This window comes from Rhamphochromis sp. 'chilingali', assembly GCF_963969265.1.
Source record: "Rhamphochromis sp. 'chilingali' genome assembly, chromosome: 4".
Lineage (NCBI taxonomy): Eukaryota > Metazoa > Chordata > Actinopteri > Cichliformes > Cichlidae > Rhamphochromis > Rhamphochromis sp. 'chilingali'.
In genome coordinates this window covers 40,922,098-40,940,748 of record NC_137948.1, presented here as the reverse complement: position 1 = coordinate 40,940,748, position 18,651 = coordinate 40,922,098, and the positions used below count along the sequence as shown (strand labels likewise).

General features: G+C 39.3%; 1 protein-coding gene across 1 annotated transcript; it reads right to left on the bottom strand.

Moving 5' to 3' along the window:
- Positions 1-926: 926 nt before the first annotated feature.
- Positions 927-17,400, bottom strand: LOC308395723 (E3 ubiquitin-protein ligase pellino homolog 1-like). Its single transcript, XM_080880690.1, has 7 exons — positions 17,200-17,400; positions 9,752-9,912; positions 5,128-5,257; positions 4,695-4,796; positions 3,420-3,617; positions 3,149-3,337; positions 927-2,818 (listed from the first exon to the last, which is right to left on the bottom strand). The coding sequence occupies exons 2-7, from the start codon at positions 9,835-9,837 to the stop codon at positions 2,240-2,242; spliced, it is 1,284 nt and encodes a 427-aa protein (XP_080736816.1). The 5' UTR covers positions 9,838-9,912; positions 17,200-17,400; the 3' UTR covers positions 927-2,239.
- Positions 17,401-18,651: the final 1,251 nt, after the last annotated feature.

Here is an 18,651-nt window from a genome sequence, read left to right as displayed (position 1 = left end):
AGCTGTCGCCTCAAGGCGCTTTATATTGTAAGGCATACTTTACAATAATACAACAGAGAAAACCCCACAATCATGTGACCCCATATGAACAAAGCTTTGGCAGCAGTGGGGAGGAAAAAACTCCCTTTTAACAAGAAGAAACCTCCAACAGAACTAGGCTCAGGGAGGGGCGGTCATCTGCCGTGAGGGAAATAGGACCTGATATGTTGCTAAATTTATTTTTTCATATTGTGAAATGTTTTAGAAAAAAACTGTAATTATAATAATTTTATGTTATTCAGAGGTTGAATGAAAATACTAGATACTTCAGTACACCTTAGTGCAGGCTAAACTGTGGTAAAGTTCACAGTAATGCACTGGACTGGTGCAGGACAAGGTGTGATAATCATGCTCAATGCGAGGTTACAAGGGTAGCGGACATTAATTCAAGGTACTGATGCTGATTAGATGAATGAATTTTACCTTTTATAGCAGCTTTATAGTGTGTAGAGGTTGGAAATGAGCCATATAGCTTATTGAACAACTGGTTATATCTTCTTGAATTCACTAAATCAGTAAAGACCAGTGAACTGGAGTCAGATCACATTCAAAATACAAAGTGTAAATGTTCAGTATGAATCCAAAGATGTGACTTGTACTTGAAAATGAGTTTATGCACATTTACCAATCTTGATCCAGCTGGCTTTCCATCAGCTGTACTTTTCCAGTTTGGGCTAAATGACGTCCCTTTTGCTCCAAACACATTATCCAGTCCACATCAGTACAGTACTCAGCCTGATTCATTTTCAATGTTCTCAATTTTTTGTGTATACACATCTATATCTTGATATATAGATAGACTCATTTAAAATCTAACTTCCACTACTCTTATATGAATACTCTGGTTGTATATGTACAATAAACAAACAGTCACATAAATTTCAGCCTTGTTTTTATTGTTCGCTATCGGTACAAAAAAAAGAAAAGAAAAAAAAAAGGAAAAGAAAAGTGTACAGCATGACTGCATAACCAAGAAGGAGACACACTTTAAAAACAGGCTAGTGACAAAATATAATGAATACTTGGTTCACAGGAAATGAGTCAGAGCGAACGTATCAGCATCTGCTTTGATGCTTTCAGACTAACCTTCCCTCTCATCACGGTTTTGGTTGATGATGCTGTTAATTTCTTGCACGATGAGTCAAAACAAAAAAATAACAATAAAGATACTTGGATAATATTTCTTAAAACTCATCAGGGACAAAAATAAAGTTTAGAGAAAGGTACAAGAAAGAGGTCCAAGAATCTTTACAATCAGAATAAAACATAATTAAGAAAATATGAAGTACATGATGAATTTAAAGTGACAGGTTTGGCCTCAAGATACTGGACAAATGCTGAATACAGAGCTGCTGAGCTACCTGGGTCTGTAAGGAAATGTAACTATTTCCTTATAAATAGTATAAATGTAACTATTCCCTAATAAATAGTATAAATATAACTATTTCCTTACAGACCCAGGTCTGTAAGGAAGTCTATATTTATTGCTTGTAAAAAAAAAATTGTTAAAACAATGATCGCTGATTTGAAGTCATTCATCTCTTTAGTTGAAAAATGTATAAACTTATAGATGTTTCAAGTCACAGGAGAGCAGCTTAAAAAGTTTCCCAGATACAGTTTTGCTAGCTTGGGTTCAGAGTTTGCATTCAAAAAAAAAAAAAAAAAAAAAAAAAAAAAAAAAGAGGTCACTTGATTTTGGAGTTTAAAAAACAATCCCCCCCAAAAAATCAAAATGTAGTCTTACACTCCAGGTAAGAAAAAAATGTTTAAAAAAAAAAAAAAAAAATCTAAAATCCAGTGTTTCCCCTGAATAAGCTTCCAGACCAACATCTGCACACAACTCTTAACTCGATCTTGTTATCAGCTCATTAATGCAGTATGAGACGGTAATCAGCTACAGAGAGATGCAGGGAAATGTTGCACTGACTCATAGACAAAATTACATTAAAAAGGTAAAAGAATAAATTAAGTGTAAGTAAGTTAAAGATCATCACAGCTTTTCCAGACAGCTGTATCTGGGGAAGAACAATCACCTTTTTGGTGCCTGAACCATATAACCGTATAAAAGGTAAGAATCAACCCAATAAATGCACAAAAACACTAAATTAAGTTAAATTAAGTTATGAAAATTCCCAAACTGTAAATAGTTGCATCCCTCTTTTGTTGATTAAGGCTTCAGATAAAGAGTCAAGAGTCGTTCCTAATCCAGCGGGCTTTGGAAGATCAGTTTGACACAGCCGGTCTCCCTGCTCAGCGGCTGGATGCAGAATGGGCAGGCGGCATGGAAGGCATGTGTGCCATGTGGCAGCGGGATCTGGCTCCAGTACACAGTTGTTTTTTCTGAACAAACGTGGCCACAGGGGACAAAGGCGTGGGTAGGGGACTCCGCATCGACGTAGAACCCCGGCTCGCAGCCAAGCCACAGTGGCACATAAGGGCCCCTCGCACGGCACATGGGGCACTCCCGCTCCTGACACTCTGCTTCGACCTCAGGATCACAGCGCCCTCCCCAGCCATGGTAGCCATGCACATGGCCGCAGCGCAGGTATGCCCATGGTTGCTTCTCATCCAGGACGTCCTTGCGACGCAGGCTGGGGAAGGCCAGTGTGTTGAAGCCCACGGGACACTGTGGCCGCCCGGCATTCAGCTCCTGCCGTAGGGCCTCCAGGTGTTTGACAGTGGGAGTGAGGGACAGTCCTTCGGCCGTGCGCCACAGCAGGGTGGCACCACACAGGTCGATAAGAGACCCATCCACCAGCTCGTTGGACTCAGATTCCACCTTGGAGGGGGCATTAATGACCTGGGATTAATGACCTGGGCCTTGCGCATGTCTGTGTGTAACAGGTTTGCATGTCTTTGTGGGGACCAAAGATTGTAAGTTTACTATGCTTGTGGGGACCAACGGCCCTTATGGGGACAAATTCCCCTCCCCCACGTGTTTGAAGACATTTTTGAGTCTCAAAATGTGGTTTTAGTGTCAGGGTTACAATTAGGTTAGGATTAGAGTAAGCAGCTAGGGAAAGCATATCAATTAGATGTCCCCACGAGAATATGAAAACACAACTGTGTGTGTTTGTGTGGTGTGTGAGAGAAAACAGGAGTCGCTCACCATATTCCCCCTCTGCTGAGCTGATCTGGTCTCCCGCAGTGTAAAAACATTCCCACAAACTGAGATTTCCCTCCATTGACCAGGTTTGGAGTCCTGGCAGAAGCCGTGGCGAGGATGCATCACGAGAACTCCATTTGTCGTCAGTGCATCCATCTGCCCATCCTGCATTCTCCACTTGGCTGCCTTCTCCTATGAAGAGGTCAAATGTATGTTTAGCACATTCAAACTGAAGAAATGTTATCACAGGAAATGAGCAGTTTGTGCATTCTACCCCAAGGAAGATGTTTTTAGACGTGTCAAAGCCTGCGGCGTAAATTCGTGCAGAGTAAGGTAGGTTTCTTTGGCAGATGATGCGGCAGGCAAAGCGGGAGATGGTGCTCTGAAGTGTCTGACTGTCAGCTTGGTTCTGACCTCCAGGCACAGTATCCGTAACCACAAAGTCAATGGGACTCTCTGTAGAACGGCCAATCTGTAATTACACAGAGACAAGTGCTCATGTCTTGCTTGTTTTCAGTGGTGTTCATTATGCTACCTACAGAACATATTTTGTGGTAGACACCACTTTAATAAAGAAAACTGACATGTAACAATGTCATTCATCCAGTGTTCACTTTGACCTAAAAATCTTACGTGGATCTTACGTGGTCAGTACACACAAACAAAACAGTGAAGAAGGCACAGCAGCGCCTCTTCTTTCTCAGGAGACTGAAAAGATTCGGCATGAGCCCCCGCATCCTCAGGACCTTCTATCACTGTGCCATTGAGAGCATCCTCACTGGATGCATCACCACCTGGTATGGCAACAGCACCGCCTACAACCGCAAAGCTCTCCAGCGAGTAGTGCGGTGCTCTGAACGGATAATTGGAGGTGAGCTTCCCTCCCTCCAAGACATCTACAGGAAGCGCTGCCTGAGGAAAGCGGGGAGGATCATCAAGGACTCCAGTCACCCCAGCCATAAACTGTTCAGACTGCTTCCATCAGGAAGGAGGTTCTGCAGCATCCGGTCCCGTACCAGCAGACTGAGAGACAGCTTTTTCCATCAGGCCATCAGACTGCTGAACACGTCATAGACACCTCAGCTTCACTACTGGAACTTCAACATTATGCACTCCATACTGTACAGTAATGCCACTGTTTTGCACGTCTCAACTCTGTATATTTTATATATTTTATTTTATTGTTTACTCTATTTAATTTGTAAAATATGTGTATACACACACACACACACACACACACACACACACACACACACACGTAGAAAAATATTTAGTATACACATCCAGAAATGCATATACTATTATATATTGTACATATATTATTAGTTTCAGATGTAGCCATTCTTGTATTTTGCTTGTTTACATTATTGTATTTTGCACAACTCTGTTGCTTGTGAAGCTCGCACACAAGAATTTCACTCACATATACTGTACCAATGTACCTGCACATGTGATGTGACAAGAAAAGTGATTTGATTTGAAAAAGGATAATACTGAAAATCACAAGGTTGAATATCCATGTAGGGTGTATGCTTTTCAAAGTACACACCTGGAACATGTCTGTGTTGCTGTCATGAGTGTACTCCACCACCACTGTCTGTGCGCGAGACAGCGTGTATGAAATACTGTGCTGCTCCTTGTTGCTGACGGCCTTAACAAAACAAACATGAAAGAAGAAGCTCTGTTAGTGTGTTTAAGACATGAAAGAATTTCTTCTACAGCAATCGCGGGGATGTTAATACTGATGGAAGCATGTCAGGAAGAGTATTTTGAAACTGGTAACAAATTCAAGATGTTTTAGTTAAATCCTATTAAGGGCATGTTCCATTTAGAGCATCATATTTAACCTGCAGACCTTTAAGATAGAACTGATTAAAAGAGTTAAATATGCGTTCCATATTCATTGTAGTTTCCTCACACTCGTCATATTTAGATTAAAATACACCAGAAATGTGCCACTTTCATTTGTGTTGAACTCTCACCTTGGCAGCTTGAGGTGTGCATGACATGTGGACAGTGCTCGGTTTCACACCGTTGGCCTTATTTCTGCGACACAAAGCGAAGCGGCTTTTCCGCCTCCCCTTGTCTCCATAGGGTAGAGACCCATTACACCTGAACACAGAGGATAACGATGAGCAAAACTGCTTTATGTTCAGCTGCATTTCAAAAAGGCATTTTAATTTTAATAATACATTATTATGAATGAATGAACCAAAGACAATGGCAAATCAGAAAATCATCTCCTGGCAGCTCAGCATTTAAATCAACTTAGAGTATGTTCATCTAGAGTTAAGCAGTGAGTAAGGAAACAAAGGGTCAGTGGTGCTCCAAATATTAGGAATCAACCTGGGAATGGAGAGAGCAGTGCCTCCATTTTAATCCACTAGACTGAGGATATTTCAAGTCTACCTGAGCACTCGAAGTGCTTTATTCAACATGCCTTGTTCACTCATTTGCACAAGCACTTTTTTGTATGCTTCAGTGCTTTCTAACATTTACACTCTGATGGATGTATCAAAGAGCAGCTTGGGGTTAGTAAGGATATCTGGTATGCAGACTGGCGCAACCAGGGATCAAACCACACACCTTCAGACTATTAGAGGACCTGCTCGACCTGCTGAGCTTCAGTAACGTGTCGGTGCTAATCATAGGAAGGAAGAAACGAGCAGTTGTAATTAACTTAGGCCACTGTCTCAATAAAAGTTCCATATAATTTTTTATTATTATTTATTTTTAGGAAAACACAGATTTAAAAAACGCTTTAAAGATTTAAACATGGTTATCCCAACTGAGCCTTCATTAAATCAGTCAAAGATACACAGGAAAGAAGGTCAGACACCAACTAGGGAGAAACCGAATGACAAACAGAACAACATTGCCGTCCCTTATGTAGCAGGTTTATCAGAGAATTTTCTCCAAGCATGGCTTCAAACGCCACCACACCCTCAGACAAAAACTGGTTCATCCCAAGGATGAGACTCCCACACACAAACTAAACAATGTAATGTGTGCTGTGTAGTGCAGTGAGGAGTGCTCAGACCTCTACACTGGAGAAACCAAACAGCTCCTCCATAAACGCACAGCACAACATAGATGCGCCACCTCGACAGGACGAGACTCAGCTGTACATTCGCATCTACTAGATAAAAGGTCACTCCTTCGAGGACACCGATGTTCACATTTTAGACTGAGAAGACAGATGAACAGACCAGGTGGCTTACAACACCAACTGTCTGCCACCTATAACGCGTTTTTTTTAAAATCCCTTGTCAGGCGCCTCAACCCCAGGATGATTGAAGACCTACACAGACGTATTCAGTAAAAAATGTAATCCAAAAAAAAATTTTTTACTCCAATTTCTTAAAATCTCTGCTTTAATGTTCGCCAACGTAACTATGTCTAATCTGATCCAATCTTAGCCTGCCTGGAACTGGGGCTGACGTGGTCTAAATCAGTGATCAGTTTTGGATCCATCCTGCTTTGCAAGTGAACTCATATTCAGAAGACTGACTCTGCAGCTGCAATTAAAGCTCTCTTTGAAATACATTTTATACAGTTTAAGTCTTCAGACTCTTCACATCATCTCCAAGATGACAGCTATCTTTCCGTGTGACCGATTGCAACATGACAATTGATTCATTGATTGGTGTGTTCTATGGCTAAAGCTTTATTTAAACAGCGTTTGATAAAGTGACACACAGTTAGGTTTGCAGTACGAGGAAACTGGACAAAAATGCTCCTCTTAGACGGTCAGCCAGAGTCACAGAGTTAGAAAGATGAAGACTATAGTTTTTATTCTGAGCTGATATACATCTGTAACGCAACTGCTGTTTCAACCTTATGAGTGTGAAAGTTCTCAGTAAAGTGAGTTGGAGTTGAAGTTAACTCACTTTTTGGAAAAGAAGACCCAAAGCGTCCCTCAACTCATGGTTAACAAACTCAGAGCTGTTAGCTAAACCTGCAGGTCCCAGGTCTGCATCCAATAGAAAAACAAATAAAACGAAACTTCTCTGAATTTCCCAGAGAAACTGTTGCAGCCTCACCAACAACAAGGAACCACCTAAGAGAAATTTATGCCTGACAACCCTAGCAGCTTCACTTTCAGTTTTCTCTGCTAGTTTGTGTTGGCTAAACACACCGAGGCCGTTTCTCTGTAGTGTAGGTAAAAAGACGAACAGAGATATTGCCCAAACATTCCTTCCACAGCTTTCACTGCAGACAGGAAGCTTTGAGGGAGGGAGCAAAAAGTAACTACGGTTTCAGTCCAGAATTAAAAGCAGGATGCTGCGGTTGAGAGATTTATAGGTTATCCAACTGAGCCATTAGGATACCATTAAATGTGTCTGTTTTTTAAAAGCAAACTATCATGTTTTGAAAATTAACAAAAAACACAAAACAATGACAGCACCGCTGTCGTCCTGATGTGTTTAACATTTGAAAACACAATCCTGAATGTTATGGGGGCTCCAATAAGAGTCAGTTTAACTGAAGTTATCTTCAGAGTCAGGCTGCTGTTAGCTGCAGGTCAAGTAAACAGTCAACTGTTTACTTGACTGTTTACAAGCCATTCTTTCACTGCTTAATGCAAACTTCCTGCGTTTGAGATGAAGTACCAGCCACCTTTTTCTTAGACAAACACTAGCCACCCCAGTTCCGCTGTGGCTCCACTCTATGAACCACACTACAAGGTATGTTTTCACAAACTATGTGGATCTTTCTAATTAAATCTTATGACTAGTGTAATTGCCAGCCTCAGGGCAATCCAGACTGTTTAATTCCACGTGTGGTCACAATAATACAAAAGCAAACAAAAGGGCTAAAACCACAGCAGCCACCACGTTCCTGACCCGACCTCCCTGAACCGCAGGCTCACTCTTGTGTGCACAGTGAATGGCCTTTAGTCAGGAAGTCGGCAGCATTTAATGGCTGCGGTTGAGTTTCCCAACACACTTTAGTTATGCAGCACCCAACTGAATTTCTCACACTACAAGGCACATTAAAATAAAGAGACTTGCTTAAACCTACCCAAGTTTAGTCAATTTCTTACCTAAAACAGTGACGCTTATAAACTTCAAGGCACACAAACAAAGACTGCCAGGCCCTTTTAGATCAACAACAGCACAATTTGTCCTTTATACTACAGCTAAAGAAGTTGAATGTTACAACCAGGTTTAAGGATCGGTTATCAAACTCCAAAAATGGTTTTGATGACATCAAAAATATGTCTGCAATATCCAGCTGTTTTATCGTTTGGTTTAGAATTACTACGTACATTTTAGAAATTAAAAGGGATTTTAAAGAGACTTTTACCAAACACTAGCCACCCCGAGCACACAAGTTTCCAGGAACATATCTATAAGATACGGTCTAGAAATGGTTCAGATGGCCTCAAAAGTTTATCATGATATATCATGGAAGTTTGTGATTATGATATTTATAAAAAATATAGATAAAATATTGAAGAAAGTTGTATAAGTGATTGCAGCTTGCAGGCACTAAACTTTTTTTATAAGTGCAAACAAAACTAAGGATGTATCCCGTCTTCCTTTTCCAGGATTTTACTGTCATTAATGACAATCACATTCATGCCTAAACCCAATTAAAAATAAAACAGTAAGCTAACATTAGACGTCTTTGGCTTGCGGGAGGAGGCCAGAGTCCTTTACATGTAAATGAGTGGTTGTGACATTTATTAAAACATTTAGTTTTAGACCGCATTAAAGTCCCCTATCAGTTATGAATTTAACTCCTTTTTCTACATCCACTGTATAGAACAACTTTCTAGTATCAATTTCAAAAACCTACGTCGCCTTGTTCTCAAGTTATCATATTCACAACATTTTCAGAAAGCTTACTCTGACCTTGAGATTGAGGTCACTGAGATTCAAACTTGTCCCAGATTTTTTGTAGATGTGCCTCTGGTATCAATTTGAAGCTCCTATGCTGCTTTGATCTCGAGTTATCGCATTCACAAACTTAGGTGCCCACACCACCCGCCTGGCAGGGTGATGACAGTACCCCATCTTTCCACCTGAAGGGCTTTTACTCTGTGGGTTTAGAGAGAGTTTGCCTGTGTGGTCTGTGGGTTTAGAATGAGTGTGCGTACACAGTGTCTGCATTAACCACTTTTCCCTTTGACAAAAAGCAAATACGCAGATGTTGATTCCTGCCATGTCAGTTGTTCTTCATCTTACCATGACTGGGACTGCTGTATTAACCATCTCCACTGGCGGAAAAAATTCATATTTATTATGCATGTTTGGTTACTGTATGCCTTTTAAGTTTGATATTGAGACAACAGAACTCAAATGGAATCCCTCCTTACAGCTAAATCCCCCTGTTAAAAAAATTGTAAGAAAGGGTTTCCTCTTGTTAAGCCAAACACTGTGTTTTCACCATCGTTGATTTCTTGCCTGCATGTGTGCCTGTGGGTAAAATAATAGGATTTTGTTCCCTCCTCCCTGGAAGGTACAACATTGATCAAAAGCTGCTTATTTCCTACACATTCAACAGTTTTAAAAAGGATTTTAAAGAAAAAAAATGGTCTGAAGAAGTTCTGCTTTGATGACTTATGAATGTATGTGAACTCAGTAATTAACCGCTTACCCCAGAACGATGAGCTCCCCATATTTGACAGGTCCTTTGGTAGACATAAGGTGGGTGGAGATGTTTTCCTGACCCAGCGAAAACATCTGTGCAGGTTTCTGAAAAAGGCAGGCTGAGTACCATCAGAGATTCTCTACTGAAAGAGGCACACAGCCCGCCACCTGCAGACACAATCAGACCAAGGTTTATATTCTTGGATATAAAATCATCAAAAGTTTTCATGATTCGGTTTTAAAGAAAAATAATGAAAAACATACATCACTGAATATTCACTTTAAAAACATTTAGGCATTCATATAAACACACAAAGGCTTCAACACAATCCTATTCATTGCTACAATACACCCAGTGTCTTTGTACTGGGAGCAACAGTGGCGCACAATGTATCCATTCAAATCTACTGAGTGTTGTTGGGGTAATGCAGGGTCCATTTTATCTGTGAAGGCTGACTCACTTAGAAACACGCCAGGACTGATGTTATGTTCTTTTGTACTATGAAATAAACAAAAAACAGAAGAACAGAAAACACTTAACAAGCTGAGCCTGTATTCAGAATGCCAGCTCTGATGTCAAAAGGCCAAAGAGGACACATCATGATCATCTAAATCTGCGTGTTACACAATTATGACAAATACTGCACTGATCTCGACTGGTTGTCACACAGATGTGGGTATGTTGAAGGACCCCCAATTTTTTTCTTTGAGTGCAATCCCTAGAGTTAATATTCCAGCTTATGGAAAAAGTGTGGCAGATCACCGTCACAGATTCAGGTATAATTCCGCTCTTTGTTCAGCATTGCTAATATTCTGAAAATACCATTTTAATAATAATAATAATAATAATAATAATAATAATAATAATAATAATAATAATGGATACTTTATTGATCCCCATGGGGAAATTACTTGTTTTTCTCTGCATTTGACCCATTCACTCAGTGAAGCAGTGGGCAGCCCACTAAGCAGGCGCCCGGGGAGCAGTGTGTAGGGACGGTACCTTGCTCAGGGGTACCTCAGGGTAGCCGTTAAGTGGATTCGAACCGCCGACCTTCCGATCATGGGGTGACCACTTTACCTACTGAGCTATCCCTGCCCCCCATTTTAAGCAACGCTTTAAAAAAAATGCATTTTTTTTTTTTTAAAAGGGCTGTTTTTAAAAAAAAAAATATTTCTTCACTCAACTTTTAAGGATTTAAGGAAGAAAAACTATCAATGAGTGTTGGCTATAGTAACAGGCTAAGAAGGACACGTTCAGCACAGCTGATGGACCAGTAAACGTTGTGCTATGCAAGCCGACTGGCCATGACAGTGTTTTCCTATAATCACATTTTTCAGAACAGGGAAAAAACAACTCCGTGTTGAGAAAATAAGTACAATCCTGCTACATTAAACTCATCTTTGACATTTTACCTGACCAGCTCAGTTATTAAGACATTAATTTATGATGCATCTTTGTTACACCCCATCCAGAACTGACATCTGTCTCACTGCATTGAACAGTTTTCTCCATAAAAGTAACAATACAAATATTGAATGAGTGGAGAATGTAAAAAATACACCTGAGTGTGCAGATTAAAGGTTTTAGAAGATTCAGCTTCCATTTTTCCCACAATACAGTAGTAGTGTAGGTGACGCCATAGCTTATAGTGAAGCTGAAGCTGCTCCTCTTCCATGATTGTTCTCTCTGCACCCAGTAAAGCATACAAATGGCTGTTAAACCCTGATCTTTTGGTTGTGGGGGAAACTGGTTACATATTTGTGGTATAGACTAAAATGATTAACTGAATGTTTAGTGGAGAAGACTGTTCTTGACCTTTTAAGCTTATGAACAAAACACTAAAATTTCTGTAACGTTCACCAATATTTATATTTAGAAGTCCATTACAAAGCAGAATTGTCTACAGCCAATAAGTTCAGATCAGGCCTCAGAGCACAAGAAGAAAGAAGGTAGAAGGAGTAACAGTTAAGTTTGGCAAACATCATCCAACATAATCGTTATTACAGGCAGGACAAACTGAAGCCTTTACAGCATGTTTCCTCTTAATACCACAGATAAACGCATGATACAGCTAAGTGACGGGAAACAAGGAGTATATCAAGACACTATCAAGATAAGCTGGTATCAAAGCAACTTAGCAGAAAATGTATTAAAAGCTGTTAGGATGTGGCATTTCGCTTCTAGATGAAGATATGCTGATGGCGATAAGCGCTATTCTGTGTTAGCATGCACTGAAAAGCTGTGCCATTTCTTGCTTCCCGTCAGCCTTTCATTTTAGCACATACTTCACACTCAGAAGCCTTTCATGTGTTTTCTGCAGTATCAGAGCTTTTTGAGTTGTTTCCCCCACTCAGGTGTCCTCATGCTCTTCAACTTTACAATTTAAGAATGCATGAACTTTAAGACAAAACAGTTACCTTGTGTATTTTCACTAAAGCAATTTTTAATAATCAACCTACTTTAAATACTGTTAGATAAGATAATCTAAAACAATTTTACATAAATAAATAATAAAGTATTATTATTAATAATAATAATTAAACAAAAATATTAAAAAAATATATACATCCGTAAATGGTGTTATTTACCGATTCTTAGTTGCAAATATCATTCAACAGGGCCAGGACCTGCTAATCCAGGATAAACACAAGCACCTGTACGTTTCTACATCTACAATTAATTATCAACTAGAGCTTTAATGATAGTGATAATGATGAATGTGTAGTACGCCACCTGCCTATCTTTAAATACACCGCTGAAGGCTGACACTAGCTATGGCTGAATCTCAGTTGTGGACAAGGACAGGGTCAACTGAAGATACCACAGACCAGTATATTTAATGATGCAGCCGTAACTTGTGTTTTATATTGAATAAAAAATTCTGACCCTTAAACTTTAGATCTGTAACACCTGCTGCATCTGCTGACTCAGGCTACGTCCACACGTACCCGGGAATTTTGAAAACGCAGATTTCTCTATGCGTTTGCACCTTCCATCCACACGTAAACGGCGTTTTCAGTCACTGAAAACTGAGATTTTTAAAATCTCCTGCCAGGGTGGATATTTTCGAAAACTCAGTTTTTGCATTTACGTGTGGACGAGAAAAACTGAGAAAACTGAGAAAACGCAGCGTCAAAGGTGTGCGCCTTTTTTGACGTCACACTGTGCACCACGTTATTGTTTTGGTTAAATGAATTTCTACAATACTGTTAATTCTACTCTCTGCAGTGTTTAAATGCTTACATATACACACAGTTACTGTCCCTCCACACATACGACTCGGTTCTGCTTCTATGCCCCAGCTTTGTTTACTTTTTCCCCACCGAGGCTTCTAGACTTCTGATTGGCCAACATTTCTGCACGGTTAGGAATCTAGCGCCACCTGTTGCTTTGGCATGTTCCTAGCAGCATTTTCCTTCATTTCTGCGTTTACGTGTGGACGGGATTATTTTTTAAAACGAAAAAGAAAAATCTCAGTTTTCAAAAATACCCGTGTACGTGTGGACGTAGCCTCAGTTCATAGCGTGTGATTCACATCATCTTCATCACAGGCCATTCCTGTCTGGACACATAAGGTTAATCACTTAGAATAACTGATCTTCTGCATACTATCACCAAATGTCCTACTGTATGGATCTATCTCAGGTTTACATTAAAAGGAAAATGCATTAAATGAACTGAATTAATCTGTTGCTTCCTACTAATAAGTACATCAAAATATGTCACTTCTTCAAAATGCCGCACTTGCAAAAGGAATTATGTTGTGAAGCAGAAAAATTATCAACATTAAAAATTATTCTGAACAAATCTGTAACATTGTAATAATTATTTTACATTACACACTGATTCCAAGTTCATTGCTATAAGAATTATATAGACACAAAGCTTTCAATTTCTGACTTCATTTGAAAAACATCCTATGGCTAAAATTAAAGATAAACCTTGTAGGATCTCCTTGCAGCTGACTGGAAAGCTTAAGAGGTAATGTGATTTCAGTGCATTTACAACAAAGCGATGTCCCCGTGACTATCCAATGCCCTCAAAAATGTCCAAAGTTTATTTCAGTGAAATGCAGGGTTGAAGAGACACAGTCACTATCTGTAAATTGACACCAGATAACAAGGTTGAGTTCTAAAGTGACTTCACTCCTCTTTCTCATGTGCGTCTTTTCCCTCTTGTGAAAGCAATGTAGATTCTGACATAGATGCTATGTTCATACTGCAACTCACTGTATCCCGCCTTTGTGACCCATCTCTCAATTTGTAATCAGCCTCAACAACACAAAGCTCAAATGGAGTCACGGCTCCTCACGCGACCTAGTTTGGGCTGCCATTTCTCACCACTGGCATGGTGACGATTCAGCCTTGATGTCATTTGATGGAAGCGCTGTTACTTTAGGTTATCAACATCAGCCTCTTATAAAAGAGTACAAATTTTTAGTGTACCATAATTAATTAACTTAAGCGGATGGGTATCAGCTGAATACCTGACTGCAAACTACATTGTCTGCTGCCTTCTTAATTTTTAAACACACTTTTTTTGGAAAGTCAAGCTCAATTTCACTAGTCACACGTGGGCCAGATTACTGCCAGATCTGTTAAATCAAGATATCACTTAAATAGAATCTGTCCTACAAAGTGGAGTAGACTGAAAAGACTTCAAAACGCAACACATCTCACAGTCTAAAGAAACAAACACAGTCACTGACATCCACCAGCCAGAAAAGGTTTACCAACCATTTCTAAGGCTTTGAGACTCCATTGATCCATGGTGTAAGCCATTTCCCACAAACAAACAAAAACTTCCAACAGTGGGGAACCTTCCCAGGAGTACCAGGCCTACCAAAAACACTAAAAAAATTCATTGACAACTCATCCCAGGAGGTCAAAGAAGAAACATCATCTAAAGAACTGCTGGCCACAAAAAAATAAAATCCATAGGAGAGTACAAGTACAAAAGGGTAATGTCACATTTGCCAAAAAAACCATCTTAATGATAACCAAAGCTTTTCAGAAAATAGCCCGTAGACTGAGGAGGCAAAAGGAACTTTTTGGAAAGTTAACATTCCATTTCATCTCGGTATGAACTAACAACACTTCCTCTACAGTGATGTGAAACACCCTTGCAAACATTTGCAGTTCTTGGTGTCAAAAGTGCCACACCAGCAGGTTCAGGGGAAATTCACTTTCAGATCGGGCCAGGTATGTCTAAATAGCCTTTTTCCCCATTAATAAATAAAATCATGATTTAAAAATTGCAATTTGTAATTCTCATGCCATCTATGTTTAATATTACTTTACATCATATAATAAATGATGTTCCAAAAATAAAAAAGAAAGACATCAGAAACAGGGAAAATACTTTTCCACAGCACTGTACATTGAGCTGTTAGTCACTTTTTTTCTTTATCCACTATGAAAAAAAAAAAAAAAACAGACTATAAAGACAGCAGAATAACACCTGACACAAACGGGTACCTCTATCTGACCACTATATTGTTTCATTACTGTGAAAGTAAGGTGTTTACAGTACACAAAACTGCAGAATATTCACTGGAATACCATTCAGGATGGCTCACACTTATTTAGCCAAGCCAGAACGCCAGCATGGGATAAAACCATTATTAGGATTAAGACAATCCTAAAGTGCAAAGAACTATCATGGCTATGAGAGTTGGAGCCCTTCTATGGCTTACATGTACATGATGAAACTCTTAAAAGAAATCTATTTTAAATTTATGAACTATGCTAGAAAATTATGAGTTTACTTGGAACATCCAACCAGTATTTCTAAAACGCTGTGATCTGTAACTATTATTGAGTTGAAATAAAAGATTAAGTTATTCTAATCTAAAGCTCAAAGGAAATGTCAGCCAAGAGTTGTGGGTACTATACAAGTTAGTTAGCAAAAGAATGACACAACAGGATAAACTCATGTACAGTAATATTAAAGAAATAACAGGGGGGTGGGGGCGGAGGTGTTGGATGTTTACCAAACCAGACCAGCTACAAGGTACAAGACCTATACCATTCTGTGATGATTCCACATAACCTCTGAAGAAGAAATACCTCCCACTCCACACACATACCGCAGATGAGCCTGCAGAACACGAGCAGGCATGTTCTGCAGATACCTAAGAGGGGTGTGAAAAAGTGGAGACCGGCCAAAAAAAAGTCAACATTTTCAGAGATCTCCTCACTCCAGTGGTAAAAAGTCAAAGACTTTCTGTTTCATTATCTGGGTGTTAATTGGCTCTCTGGTGACAAAGTTGGGACAACTACCATCTTTAGCATTTCAGAGTTCTCCCACAGATTCGCCCTCAGGATTAATATCATAATTTTTCTGCCCTTTTGTTTGTGAATACCAGTTTGAACAACAGCCACAGAAACGTTAACGTATGTAAATCAGCTATAAATTGTGATATTCTGACAATGAAATATCTCAATTTACGTAAACTGTAAGCATCACTTCTGTTTATCCTCTGGTGCAACTCTCACCTAGAACTCCTAAAACTTTCCAGGCTTTAGATCAACATTCGTCTTTGGAGATGGGCTGACACATCTGTAGGCTTTTAATATGAGGGGACAGTTGGACAAAAAGGGCAAAGTTTTAACATTAAAATGGGGAACAAAAGCATCGTCTGTGGGGACAGATGGATGCTCTGGTAGGATGGTGAATGCTAATGAGTCTGTGTGGCCAGGACAAAGAAGGCCAGCTGGGCTACAGGACAGGACGGAGTACCACCACGGACAGAGCCCTGTTTAAGACACTAAATATACACACATTATATGTTTTACCTAATATGAATAATAACTTCAAATCCTGAATTCAATGAGCTGCAGAATATAGCAATGCTGTGTGTACATTTTAATTAAATATCTGGAGTTCTATTTGTGGCCACTCTATTGTGGACAAAACAGTACGACACACTATTACAGAAAAGAAGCTATGTTAGTGGAGTCAGCAGACACTTCAGAGCCGTTTATGACACACATACACACAGGACACTTCACAAGTTACTACGAAAAGGACGTGTCACCGTAATTTATTACGAAATTTAATACCATATACGACCATAAAAGCGTCGATAAAATTTGATTTACGTTTCCCAAAACTCACACAATCTCCCCCCCCCCAAAAAAACAACTTGTGTTTGGGATTTTGTCAGTGAAAAAAAAAAGACGCTTATCAACCTAAACCTATGGCGCTTTCAACCTAAATCTTGAATTGTTTAAGAGATTGGTATACTGTTGTTGCCCTATATAACGTCATTACGGTAACTCGTAGCTAGTTAGCATTTTTCGATCGTAAAACTTGAGAAAAAGCAGAGAATGTGTTAGTTCATTAGGTACTTATTTAGCATAAGGTTACCACTAACTACAGAGGACTAAGGCGGCGTTAGTGGCGCTAACAATGACGAAAAGAATCAACTCCTTAGACAATTAACTCACCGAAGTTACAGTTCGTCTTAAAGCAGTCTCATGTCCCGGATGTCTTTGTTCCAGGAACAAACGCTGTTAGCCGTTTTAGACCATAAATGTCACAGTTACTTAAATGTTTACCAGGAGTTCGGCGACTTTTTATCGATTTTGTTCCTAACAAAACAACACTGAGCGAATGCTGGCTTAACCGTTTTCAAACTCAACTGCGCCTCTTAGCTATCAAGGCTACTGATTTCCGGTTAACATTTCAGAGTAAAACAACTTAACTTACTTGAATACCAAAATACTCAATACTTACTCAAATGCCAAATTGTTTTCAAGCTGAAGTAAATGCCAGTAGTATGTCTTATAAACTTGAACGTCTACTTTTAGTTTTTAGTTTACTCATAGTTAATTAAGAGAACCTGGTTATTTGAGATGGTTGCACCATTAACACTTGTTTTATTATGAAAATACAAAACCTGTACTTCCGGTTTTCTCTGCGGTCTGCGTGTGTAGCTGTGCACAAACAACTATGATTTTAGGTTTATGACTTACTGCAGCTGTTACCCCAATAAGACATCCTCTCAAATTAGTCAAATGTTTCCTCACATTAGGTCATTCAGCTAAATTAAAATCAAACTCTGAATCAGAATCTGAATACTTATTAATCCTGAGGGCAATGGTTTGGTAACAATCAATTAAAATATATATATATGAAAGACAGGAAATGTAACTGTAACTGTAACTGTAAGAAGAATGTAAACCACACAGCACAGATGACAGCACACAAGCATAAAACCTCCTGCGCATGAAATAATATATTTAAAGCCAAGAAGTCGGTAGTGAGCAAAATACGTGTCAAGTACATTCCAGGGACCTTAATCGTAAGCTGGGATAATATGTATTTAAAATGTTAATAATGTCTGTTTAAACGCCGACGTGTCAGTTATACGTTTTGGTACCTTAGGCTGCTGCGTAAACTTTTGGAAGACAGGAGTGAGTTACCAACTGGTTTATTTTGATTAACCGTCCCCAACGATGTAGAGTTCCTAGCTTCATCCTGTTCCTAAATATACTTTAAAAAGTTATCTTGGTAGTTGTTGTTTGGGGGTTTGTTTTTTTTAAATGTAAATAGTGTTGATTTTTTTTTTTATTAGTATTTTTTCCAGTCATGTCACAACACAATTTAAATCAGATATTATACCTAAAACATCGGCCCGTCTATTTTCTTATACCAGTTTGAGGCAGGTTAACACACAGAGACAGACAACAGATAAAAAAAAAACAAGTGCTGGATAAACAGAACAGCTGTAACAAGGCTGGTTAAGGTAAAACGCTGTGCTGTGCTTGTAATGGAAGAAGAGCACTGTCCAACTTTGAAGTGATCTTAGTTCCTGGAAAATGAGCCATGTTCCTTTACTGAGAGTATTGGATCTGATTTTTACAGCCTATTTTGTATTTAGGATCCCAAGGTGGAAA